We start from the raw sequence: 13,098 nt of genomic DNA on the forward strand, positions 1-13,098 counted from the left end.
ACCACAGCCACAGCAATGCCTGATCTGAGCTGCATCTGTGACCTACACCACAGCTCATGGCAACACTGGATCCTTAACCCACTGAGAGAGGCCAGGGATCGAACCTACAACTTCATGGTTCTTTGTTGAATTTGTTTCTGCTGTGCCGCAATAGGAACTCTCAAGGAAGTTATCGATATGTGTATTCTTATTGCCATTTTGTTAATTGTTTTGGATTTGTGTTTATAGGTTTTTTATTTGTCTTCTACTTTTGTTCTCTTGTGATTTGATGACTGTCTTTATTATTGTAGTTGGATTGGTTTAGGGGTGTGGGTGTGTGTCTATTGTAATTTATTGATTTGTAGTTCCCATGAGGCTTTGATATAGGAGTTGTGTATATGTATACAAGATTGTTTTCAGTTCCTGATCTCTTAATTTCAAGTGCAAACCCAATATCCTGCTTTTGTACTCTCCTCTTCTCATGATTGCTGGTTTTGATATCATATTTATGTGTTGATGATTTCCTACACTTACTGTATGTTTGCCTTTACTGGTGAGCTTTTGCTTTCATAATTTTTTTGTTTCTAGTTGTTGCCTTTTATTTCTGCTTGGATAAGTTCCTTTAGCATTTGTTGTAAAGCTGATTTGATGGTGCTAAATTCTCTTAGCTTTTGCTTGTCTGTAAATCTTTTGATTTCTCTATCAAATCTGAATGAGAGCCTTTCTAGGTAGAGTATTCTTGGTTGCAGGTTTCCCCCCTTTCATCACTTTCATCACTTCCCTTCTGGTCTGCTGAGTTTTGGCTGAAAAATCAGCTGATGACCTTATGGGGATTCCCTTCTGTGTTATTTGCTGCTTACCCTTGCGGCTTTTAATATTTTTCTTTGTCTTTAATTTTGTCAGCTTGATTAATATGTGTGTTGGGGTGTTCCTCCTTGGGTTTATGATGTATTGGAATCTCTGCACTTCCTGGACTTGAGTGAGTGGCTTTAGTGAGTGTTTCCTTTCCCATGTTAGAGAAGTTTTTGGCTATAATCTCTTCAAATGTTTTATCAGGTCCTTTCTCTCTTCTTCTGGGACCTCTATATTGAGAATGTTGGTACATCTAATGTTATCCCAGAGATCTCTGAGAGTGTCCTCATTTCTTTCCTTTCTTTCCATCTCTGAAACTGTTCTCATTCTTTTTTCTTTTTTCTGTTCCATGGTAGTAATTTCCAGCATTCTATCTTCCAGCCTCCTTATTCATTTTTTTGCCTCATTTATTCCGATATTGATTCCTTCTAGTGTATTTTTCATTTTAGTTATTGTATTGTTCATCTCTGTTTGGTCTTTAAATCTTCTAACTCTTTGTTAAACATTTTCTTGTATTGGTCTTTTCATTCTTTTTCTTAAATTTGGATAATGTTTACCATCATTACTCTGAATTCTGTCCCTGGCCTGATGGATAAGACTGCCCTGAGGGCTTTGCTTGATGACCTCCTGAATGTGGTCAATGACAATGTGTATGAGTTAACAGGCTCTACACTTGCCTCTCTCTGTTTTTGCAGGTGGAAATGTCTTCCCAGAGGTTAATTTCTAACAGAACATCCCAGCAATCTACATCTAATTCTGATTACACCTGGGAATATGAGCATTATGAGATTGGACCTGTTTCCTTTGAAGGACTAAAGGCTCACAAATGTAAGTCTTATGCCATTCCTCATTGTAAACATGATGTGTGTTTGCCTTAATCTGTGAAATCCCCTTTGTTTACTTTTCCTGAACATTCTATCTTTTTATAGAACTCTTTCCTCTACCCCATAAACCCAAGAAGACACATTGCTCAGGGGTGTATAACAAGAATGATGAAGAACTTGAGAGAGTCCCTTAGTGGGAGAACATGAATCAATGTCATTATCAAATTGAGATTTAAAAAATTGATGATTCCAAATCTCTAAAACTGTGTGAACATTTGGATGATCTAAAATGTGTACACAAATAGAATCTTTTTTTGTGATGCATGGTGGTCCCCTAGAGATCTTTATTTTTTTTAATTAAAAAAAAATTTTTTTTTGTCTTTTTAGGCCGCACCTGTGGTCTATGGAGGTTCCTAGGCTAGGGGTCTAATCAGAGCTGCAGCCGCTGGCCTATGCCTGAGCCACAGCAATGCTAGATCTGAGCCACGTCTGTGACCTATACCACAGCTCACAGTAATGCCAGTAACCTACTGAGTGAGGCCAGGGATCGAACCCGCAACCTCATTTCCTAGTTGGATTTGTTAACCACTGAGCCACAATGGGAACTCCACAAATAGAATCTTGAAGTCTTATTTGAAGAAACTTCTTTTGTAACACTTAGTCGACAGCATCCTTTCAGCCCTGCTGGGTTTCTGGGGCTATGGAAAGGGGTCTGTCTGTGTGTGTTCATAATGATGGACTAGAGTAGCCCATGATCATTCCCAACTCTATGTTATAGGCATGAAATGTGCTTCATATTATTGGAGTGATTAACAATCTAGCACAGAGGAAGGAAATACAGTTATATACAAGGTGGCCATCCAAGTTCAGTTGAAACTGAATGCTAACTGGCCAGCATGAAGCAGCTCTCTTTCCTTAAGTAGAGTTGACATAATAGGCAGAAACTTCTGCCCACTCCCGGGTCCTGTTGTGATTACCCCATAAATATTGCAGACATATTTGGTTGTTTCAGAATGAATGTATGCAGCACCATAAAAATTGTGGGTTTTCACTGGCTCAGATTAGTGAGAGGCGTTAGGGAATATAAGAGAGATTAGAACTGAAGATACAAATATAGCAAAGGAAATGCTTTTGCTCCTTTAGCTTTTCCTGGCCACTACACTCTGAGCTGCCTTGGCATTCATGATTCCTCACCCCTACTTGCTGCTCCCTTGCAATGTGGCCTTTCTGTATTTTTCAGCTTCAATGAGGTGTAATTGACAAATAAAATTGTAATATATTTAAAGTATACAAAATAATGGTTTGATATATGTATATATATATGTATCAAATATATTGTGAATGGAATCCCCCATCAAGTTAATTAACACATCCATCACCTCAGGCGTATGTATTTGCTTGTTTGTTTATTGGTGAGAACATTTAAAATTCTACTCTCTTGCAAGTTTCAATCATATAAGACAGCATCATTAACTATATTCTTCATGTTATACAGCAGACCTTCAGTCCTTATTCTTGTAGCTGAAGGTTTGTACTCTTTTACCAACCTCTCCCTATTTTCCCCAACCCCCAGGCCCTGGCAACCACTTTTCTACTCTCTGTGTCTACGAGCTGGACTTTTTTTTTTTTGAGATTCTCTGTATAAGCAGTACACCCATGCTCTATTTGTCTTTCTCTGTTATTTCATTTAATATAATGCCCTCTATCTTCATCTATATCATCATAAATGACAGTATTTCTTTCTACCTAGAGGCTGAATAATATTCAAATACCTATAGATCACATTTTCTTAATCCATTAATAGATAACTAGGTTGTTTCCATTCCTTGGCTATTGTGAATAATGCTACAGTGAACACAGAAGTATAGATATCCTCTTCAAGACAATGCTTTTGCTTCCTTCGGATATATATCCAAAGTTAGGAAAGCTAGATAGTATGGTAGTTCTATTTTTAATTTCTTAAAGAACCTCTATACTGTTTCCATAGTTGCTGTGCAAGTTACATTCCCAACAACAGTGTACAAAGGTTCGCTTTTTCTACATGCTTACCAGCAGTTATTATCTCTTGCCTTTTTGATAGCAGACATTCTTTTTTTTTTTTTGTCTTTTTGCCATTTCTTTGGGCCGCTCCCGCGGCATATGGAGGTTCCCAGGCTAGGGGTCCAGTCGGAGCTGTAGCTGCCAGCCTACGCCAGAGCCGGATCCGAGCTGCATCTGCAACCTACACCACAGCTCATGGCAACGCCGGATCATTAACCCACTGAGCAAGCCAGGGATCGAACCTGCAACCTCATGGTTCCTAGTCAGATTCATTAACCACTGCGCCACGATGGGAACTCCTGATAGCAGACATTCTGATGGGGTGATATGATATCTCTTTGAAGTTTTTGAATTGCATTTCCCTAAAGATTAGCAATTTTGAGAACCTCTTCATGTACCTGTTGGCCATTTGTATGTCTTCTTTAGGAAAATGTCTACTCAGGGCCTTTGTCCATTTTTAAGTAGGTCGGGGTTTTTTTTTTTTGGCTATTGAGTTGTGTGAATTCCTTGGATATTAACCTCTTATCCAATGTGTGGTTTACAAATATTTTTCTCCTATTCCATATGTTGCCTTTTCATTTTGTTGATGGTTTCTTTTGCTGTGCAGAAGCCTTTTAGTTTGATGTAGTCCCACTTGTTTATTCTTGCTTTTGTTGTCTTTGCTTTTTTGGTGTTAAAGAAAAAATCATTACCAAGAGTGATGTCAAGGAGATTACCCCAATGTTTATGACCATTATTTTAAAAATGTATTTATTTATCTATTTATTTACTTATTTATTTTTAGGGCCACAGCTGTGGCATATGGAAGTTCCCAGGTTAGGGGTTGAATTAGAGCTGCAGCTGCTGACCTACACCACAGGCAGAGCAGCTCCAGATCTTTAACCCACTGAGCAAGGCCAGGTATTGAACCTGCATCCTCATGGATACTAGTTGGGTTCTTAACCCTCTGAGCTACAAGGGGGATGCCTATGACCATTATTTTGAACTGTCATTAAGATCTGTTTCTGGAGATTTATCTTGTTCTTTTGTTTGGAACATATTCCTATATGTTTTCATTTTCCTTGACTCTTTGTATTGGTTTCTGTGCATTAGATAAAATGGCCACCTCTCCCAGTCTTAGCAGAGTGGTCTTATATAGGAAATGAACCTTGTCATTCAGCTAGGCCTGAGCTCTAGTTTTCTCTAAAACTTGTATGATTGTTTAAATAACCTTCTTTGTTCTTAGTAGCTCCTAGTAGTTGCGGGTGTGTCAAGACCTGCCTGTGTCCTGAAGGAGAGGATTATGGTCAGTGCCTGGATGCAGCTTTATTAAAAGTAGAACCTCAGGCAGCAGCTGGAGAGTAAATAGTTAAATTCCTTCCAGGGAGAAACTGGCATATGGGTGTTTTGCCTGCTCCCTTTGTGCTAAGCATAGTATAGACCATGCAAGGGTGCTCACAGGCTTGTTGAGAACTCCTTCTTCATTAAGTACAATCCTACGGGACTCAGGAATGCAAGCCCATTGGCTATCAGAACCAGGATATCAGGTGTCCCTGGGCAGCAGCTGCAAAAGTTGGGGAACCAGACCTGTAGAAAGATACTGGTGACTTGGTTTATTATTGGAGTAGGCTGGAGGAAGAAGGCAGGGTCAGTGTCTGCTAGCTTCATTGGTCTCTGGGAAGGATTATAACTGTCCCCTAGACGCCTGATAAAGTAGAAGTCTGTCCCTAAGGCAGCATTTTTTCAAGTAAGCGGAGTAACCTCTTACAGGGGGGAAACTGGCAAATGGATATTTTTGCCTATTTCCTCAGCACTGAGTCCTGAGGGAATAGCCATGAGCACCCATTAGGAACTACTTCTTTGTTGTAGTCTTGGGGTTCTTGTGGTTGCAAACCATCTTGATTTTCAGAGCTAGATGTTTGGAAGCCTGTTTCTCTAGTGGGAATCTATTTTTTTTTAAATGGAGGTAAAATTGGCATATAACATTATGTAAGTTTCAGGCTTACAACACTATAATTTGACATCTGTATGTACTACAAGGTGATCACCACCAAAGGTGTAGTTATCACCTATCGCTGTATAAATGACCCCTTTTACCCATTTCACCAATCCCACAACCCCCCTTCCCCTCTGATTACTAGGTTTTCTCTATATCTATCATTTTGTATTTGTTTGTTTTAGATTCCAATTTGAGTGAAATCAAACAGTATTTGTCTTTCTCTATCTGTTTCACTTAACATAATATCCTCAAGATCTAGTTATATTGTCTCAAATGGCAATATTGCATTATTTTTTACACCAGAGTAATATTCCGTTGTGTGTGTATATATTGTACACACAGTATTCCAGTGTGTGTGTATGTGTGTGTATACACACACAAACCACATCTTCTTTATCCATTCATCCATTGATGTTCATGTATGTTGTTTCCATATCTTGGCTATTATAAATAATGCTGCAATGAACGTAAGTGTTTATATACCTTTTCAAGTTAGTTTTGTTATATTCTTCAGATAAATATCCAGCAGTAGAAGAGCTGGATCATATGGTAGTTCTATTCTTAATTTTTTGAGGAATCTCTGTACTGTTTTGTGTAGCAGCTATGCCAATTTGCATTCCCACCAACAGTGCATTCAGTATTCCCTTTTCTCCACATTCTCTCCAACACTTAATGTTTCTTGTGTTTTTGATAGCCCTTCTAACATTTGTAAGATGATATCTCATTGTGGTTTTCATTTGCATTTCCCTAAAAATTAGTGATATTGAACATCTTTTCATGTGCCTGTTGGTCACCTTATGTGTTTGGAAAAATGTCTATTCAGATCCTCTGCCCATTTAAAAATCAAGTTTTGTTGTTGTTATATGTGTTCTTTACATTTTTTTATATTAACCCCTCATCTCATATTTGATTTGCAGATATATTTTCTCATTCAGTAGGCTGCCTTTTTGTTTTGATGATGATTTCCTTTGCTGTGCAGAAGCTTTTTGGTTTGATGTAGTCCCATTTAAAAATTTTTGGTTTTGTTTCCCTTGCCTTTGGAGTCAGATCTACAAAAACAATGCTAAGACTTTTATCAGTGAGGTTACCACCTATGTTTCTTTTGGAAATTTTAAGGTTTTGGGTCTTTCATTCAAGCCTTTAATCCATTTTGGGCTAATTTTTGTGTATGGTGTAAGATAGTGGTCTAGTTTCATTCTTTTGCATGTGGCTCTCCACTTTTTCCAACACCATTTATTGAAGAGACTGTCCGTCCTTCGTTGTATGTACTTGGCTCTGTTGTTATAGATTAATTGTCCATATATGTGTGGGTTTATTTCCAGGCTGTCTATTCTTTTCATTGATCTAATATAAAAACATCATGCTTTTTGATTACTATACATTTGTAGTATAGTCTGAAATCAGGGAGCTTGATGCCTCCAGCTTTGTTCTTTCTCAAGATTGCTTTGGCTATCTTTCATGGTTCCATTCAATTTTTTTTTTTTTTTGGTCTTTTGGGGCCACATCTGCAGCATATGGAGATTCCCAGGCTAGGGGAAGAATCAGAGCTGTAGCCACTGGCCTACACCACAGTCACAGAAATGCCAGATTTGAGCCACATCTGCAACATACATCACGGCTCACAGCAATGCCAGATCCTTAACCCACTGAGCAAGGCCAGGGATCGAACCTGTGTCCTCATAGATGCTGGTCAGACTTATTTCTGCTGAGCCATGACAGGAACTCCCCATACAAATTTTCATTCTAGTTCTGTGAAATATGTCATTGGAATTTTGTTAGGGATGGCACTGAATCTATAGATTGCTTTAGGTAGTATGGACAAATAATCATTTGTCCAATCCATGTCATATAATATCTTTCCACTTATTTTTCTTCAGGTTTTTTTTTTTTTTTTTCTGTCTGTGTCTTACAGTTTTCAGTGTATAGGTCTTTCACCTCTTTGGTGAAATTTATTCCTAGGTATTTTATTCTTTTTATTCTTTTTGCTGCAATTGTAAATGGGATTATTTTCTGAATTTCTACCTATGATAGTTCATTATTAGTGTACAGAAATATCACAGTTTCTGCATCTTGAGTTTGTACCCTGCAAATTTACTAAATTCATTTATTCTAACAGTTTCTTTGGTGGAGTCTTTAGAGTGTGTCTCAGCTTTTCCTACTCATTTGGGATGTGGGTATTTTCTCATTAGTCAGATGTGTAGGAGTCACTCAGTTTCTGGACTCTTTCGGAGGGAATTGCTCCACGTGCAGCTGTATATTCAGTGTGTCCGTGGGAGGAGAGCTCAGGAACCTCCCAAGTCTCCATTTTGGTCAGGTGCCACCTCCAGATAATTCAGTGTTTAGCCTTTTTTCCACTCCTTCATTGCAGGATGGTCTGCAAGAGCCCAGGCTTCACATGTGGGTCCTGAGGGCCTGAATGCTACTGGCTGCTGGCGGCCATGGCAGAGCATCTGCGGGCAATTACAAAGACAGGGGCAGGGATATGCTGCCTGGTTTCTACCTCTGGTCTCCATTGATGGGGCTTTAAAGGGCTTCAGAGTTACTGATTTCCTGGATCGAGAGCTTTCTATTTTTGTTCGTTAAAAAAGGCATTAAATAAACCACATATTCTATACCCCTGAAATGAATAGTAATAATTAAATATTTTCACCTATTCCTTTATTGATGTGTACCCAGTACTTTTTTGTGGAATTAAAAAAAAAAAAAAAACCGAAAACAAAAACAAAAAAAACCATACGGAATCCATTAGGATTAAGATAAGCTGTCATCAGTTATCTGATGAAAGGCTGTTGCTGTCTGGATGTGAAATCACCCTCCTTAATTTACTTTAATTCTTTAATCTGTTATTTTTCTGGGACAATCTTTAGGTAAGGAGACTAGCTGTTAAGAATTTTAGTGGAAATCAAAATAACTGGGCAAATTTCCATTTATTTCCCTATAACCTGAATTTTTACAGCTTGGTGACAAGGATTTTATTTTTGTGTCAGTTTGCTCCTCTTTTCCTTAGTTTAAGGAGTTAAAAAAAAAAACAAACACCAAAAAAACCAAAACAGGTGTGCTGCTGTAATTTTGGTTAGTGCATTTCCAGAAGAGAGTTGAAAATCTTTGGGGTGTATTATATTTAGAAAAGATTATAGCTGGAAAAAATTCCTGCAAAATATAGGCAAAAGTGTGCTATATTACATACTTACTGTATCTATTATTTCATTAATAAGGAGTGGGTTTTTTTGGTTTGGTTTTGGTTTTAATTTTTTATTTTTGCAGCCACACCTGTGGCATATGGAAGTTCCCAGGCTAGGGGTTGAATTGGAGCTGCAGCTGTAGGCCTATACCATAGTCACAGCAACACTAGATCTTGAGCCACATCTACAACCTACACCCCAGCTTGCTGCAACACCAGATCCTTGGCCCAATGAGCCAGACAAGGGGTCAAACCTGCATCCTCATAGAGACAATGTTGGGTCCTTAACCTGCTGAGCCTCAATGGGAACTCCAAGGAGTGCTTTTGTTAGCTTTAACATTTACATTAAGAAAAAACAAAAATTTATGGGTGAGTCCTTACTATTCTGATATAAGAGATCTGATTAAAGTAGAGGCCCTTAGCTTCAGGAATCTGACAGTATATGAAGCATATAAAGAAAAATAAAAAACAAAGAAAGAAACAAGCCCCAAGACATACAGGAAGATAAGATTAAGTCACCTATGGTATGTTGGTATAGCCTGTTCCACATTAAAATGCTGTAATTCTGGCATTGTATCTCCTTGTTTTGCTGAACTAAATTCAAAGCCAGTTAGATGCAGGATCAAAAGAATAGAAACAGGTCATTTCAAGCGGAAGCACTTATGAAGCTATGAATGACCATAACAATTGTCTTCATTTACTTTACCTGTAATAGATTGTTCTCAGCAACAGTACTTACCATGCTAGTTAGACTAAGTTCTCCCACCTGCCAAAATTAAGATTCCTGCCTTGAAAGCGTCTTTCATCTGAGAAGTTCCTGTTGTGGTTCAACAGGTTAAGAACCCAACTAGAATCCATGAGGCTCAAATTCATTCCCTGGTCCTGCTCATTGGATTAAGGATCCGGTGTTGCTGCAAGCTGCATTGTAGGTTGCAGATTCGGCTCAGATCTGGTGTTGCTGTGGCTGTGGTATAGGCCAGCAGCTGCAGCTCTGATTTGACCCCTAGCCTGGGAACTTCCATATGCTTGCTGCACATGTGGGCCTAAAAACAAAGATAAAAGGGAGGTTTTCATCTGAGAAACCTCTGATGGTCATTGTGAATTCTCCTTTTGTTCCTCAGTTTCGAATCTGGTATTAAACCCTATAATGTATCAGAGGTGGACATATATCAGACAAACATTTGGTACCAGCAGGATGGACATTTGTTCCTTCATTCCTTCTGCACATATTTATTGAGCACCTATTATGTCCAGTAGTATTTTAAGCACTGCAGAGATAATAGTGAACAGAAAAAGACAAAAAAATCTTCTCTTGTGGATCTTGCATTCTAGCAGAGAGACAGATAATAAATAAACATACTATGCCAGGTGGTGATAAAATAATAAAGTTGGGAAAGAAGATGTGGAGTGTGCAGGTGAGAATAGAGTGGCCATGGAAGACCTTACTAGAAAGGAGAACTGTGAGAGAAATGACCTGAAGGAAGGGAGATGGGGCTATAAGATACCTAGGGAAGAACATTCTAGAAAATACTCCATGATAAGAGCAAAATGGAATATGAAAGAAACAATGAGGGGTGAATAAGGGGCAGAACATCAGAAGATGAAGTCAGGTGATGCGTAAGAGGGAATTGGGGCCTTAGAGGTCATGCTATGGTCTTTGACTTTTTCTCTGAGAGGTCATTTGGGGGTTTGGAGCAGAAAGGTAGCATCTAGCTTAGGCTTCAGTAAGATTACACTGCAGCTAGGGAAGGAAGAGGATGAGATTGGAAGTAAAGATCAGGCAGGGTGCTGTTGCAGCAGTCTAGGCAGCTGCTGAGGTGGTTTGGACTATGGGCAGTGGTATGATAAGCGCATAAATTTTTGGAGTTCCCATTGTGGTGCAGCAGAAACAAATCTGACTAGCATCCATGAGGACGCAGGTTCAATCCCTGGCCTTGATTAGTGGGTTAAGGATCTGGCATTGCTGTGAACTGTGGTGTAGGTCACAGATTCAACTCTGATCTGGCATTGCTGTGGCTGTGGTGTAGGCTGGCAGCTACAGCTCTCATTGACCCCTAGCCTGGGAACCTCCATATACTGCAGGTGCAGCCCTAAAAAGACAAAAAAAAAAAAGCAACATAAATTTTTGGGTCTTTCTGAAGTAGATCTGACAGAATTTGTCAATGGATTGGCAGTGATATGCAAGAGAAAGAGAAGAGCCAAGGATGATTTGAAGTTCTGGGATCTGAGTAGTTGGCAGGATGAATTGCTATTAACTGAGACAGACAAGACTATGGGATAAACAGGACTATCAGGAACTCCATTTAGGACCTGTTAGATTGAGACCTGTCAGACATCCCATGGTGCAGGGAGCGAGAGGGGTGCAGTAAAGGTATACAGTTGAGAGTCATCAGCATACAAATAGTATTCAAACCCAAGAGCCTGGATGAATGAACATTGATAGAAAACTAAAGAGATCCCAGAATTGAGGCCTGGGGCACACTAGCACTTAGAAATTGGGAGACAGTTAAGAAGAAGGCAGCCAAGGAGCCTGAAAGGAATTTATAGAAAGGTCAGAAGAAAATTGTATGATTGTGGTTTCCTGGAAATCAAGTGAAGAAGGGGTTTCAAGAATGAGACAATAGTCTGTGTCACATGCTGTTGTTAAGATCAAGTAAGTTGAGGGCTGAGAATTGATTGCAGGATTTTTACAATGTGGAAGTTACTAGCAAGGATCCTAAAAGCAGTTTTAGGGGAGCATTAAGACTAAAAGCTGCTAGAATTGGTTCAAGAGAAAAAAGAGACAGGAATTGGAGACAGTATGTACAGTGAGATCTCTCAGAAGTGTTCTATAAAGGGAAGGAGAGAAATGGGGCATTTATTAGGGCTTGGCTGGGTGAGACAGAGTGTTCTTAGCAAAGCAGAAACATGGAGTTCCGTTGGGGCTCGGGGAAACAAATCTGACTAGCATCCATGAGGTTTGATCTCTGGCCTCGCTCAGTGGGTTAAGGATCCAGCATTGCCATGAGCTGTGATGCAGGTCTCAGACATGGCTCAGATCCCATGTTGCTGTGGCTCTGGTTGTAGGCTGGCTGCTAGAGCTCCCATTCAACCCCTAGCCTGGGAACCTCCCTGGCCTGGGAACCTCCGCATGCTGCAGGTGTGACCCTAAAAAAAAAAAAAGTTAAAAAAAATAAAAGCAGAACAAAAGCCTGTGAGTCAATGAATGGACGTGTTTCCATTTTAGCAGAGCCACTCTGGCTACTATGCTAAAAGACTGGAAGAGCATCCTCTTATTCTGAGCCATCAGTGGTGGCCATGGTCCATACTGGTGTCATGTAACAATTTGCTTAGATAATGCCAGATACATGCATGGATGAGTCAGCAGGAAGCCGGGTAATCAAGATGCAAAGCATAGCTAGAGCTTGCAAAAGTTTGAAATGAAACATGCCCTCGGGAGCACAGTAGAGACAAGTACTGGGACCTACCATTGGCGCCTTGCCGAAAATTCCTATCACAGAACTTACCTTAACACCTTAGGAACCAGAAGTGGTGTGTGAACAGTGCTGGCTCTGGTGTCCTGAACCCTCTCTTTCTTTCTTTTTTTTTTCTTTTTATGGCTGTGCCTGAGGCATTTAGAAGTTCTGGGGCTATGTTTTGAATTGGAGCTGCAGGTGCCAGCCTGCGCCACAGCCACAGCAACACTGGATCTGAGCTGCCTCTTCTGCCTATGTCACATCTTGCGGCAGTGCTGGATCCTTAACTCACTGAGTGAGGCCAAGGATAAAACCTGCATCCTCACAAATAGTGTGTTGGGTTCTTAACCCACTGAGCCACAAGGGGAACTCCCTGAACCCTTTCTTTCAAATTCAGCATTAACCCTAATTTTGCATACAACCATGAGATGGAAAGGTCACAATTTATTCTTAAGGGGTAGAGAGGGATGGGAGAGTTGCTCTAGTCCTACCTTAGAGTGGAAAAATAGCACACGGAGAAACGGATCATACAGGGAAAACCATGCAGCTGTCAGTTTTCAGCTCTCTTATTTCAGTCCTTTCATTAGAGATCAGATTAAGGGAAAGTTATTTCATTATGACACATCCCCTTTGCAATCCCCCTGGGCAATTTGCCTCACAGTCTTACCCTAGTGGTCTCTCAGTAGCTCAGTCTCTAGATGGGACAGAAGTAGCTGTTCAGCTCTATTAGAAACACCTGTGGGGGGTGAGGGATATACTGGGGGTTTGGGATAGAAATGCTGTAAAATT

The 13,098-nt window shown here is 39.9% G+C and overlaps 1 protein-coding gene across 5 annotated transcripts in view; it reads left to right on the top strand.

Moving 5' to 3' along the window:
* Positions 1-13,098, top strand: part of MRAP2 (melanocortin 2 receptor accessory protein 2) — a 69,801-nt gene that overhangs the window by 41,024 nt on the left and 15,679 nt on the right. For all 5 annotated transcript variants that reach the window (XM_013992657.2, XM_003353248.3, XM_013992658.2 and 2 more), the window contains one exon: positions 1,527-1,659. In XM_013992657.2, coding sequence (XP_013848111.1) covers positions 1,527-1,659 — 133 coding nt within the window. The remainder of the gene's footprint in view (positions 1-1,526; positions 1,660-13,098) is intronic.

Source organism: Sus scrofa, chromosome 1, assembly GCF_000003025.6.
Source record: "Sus scrofa isolate TJ Tabasco breed Duroc chromosome 1, Sscrofa11.1, whole genome shotgun sequence".
Classification (NCBI taxonomy): Eukaryota; Metazoa; Chordata; class Mammalia; order Artiodactyla; family Suidae; genus Sus; species Sus scrofa.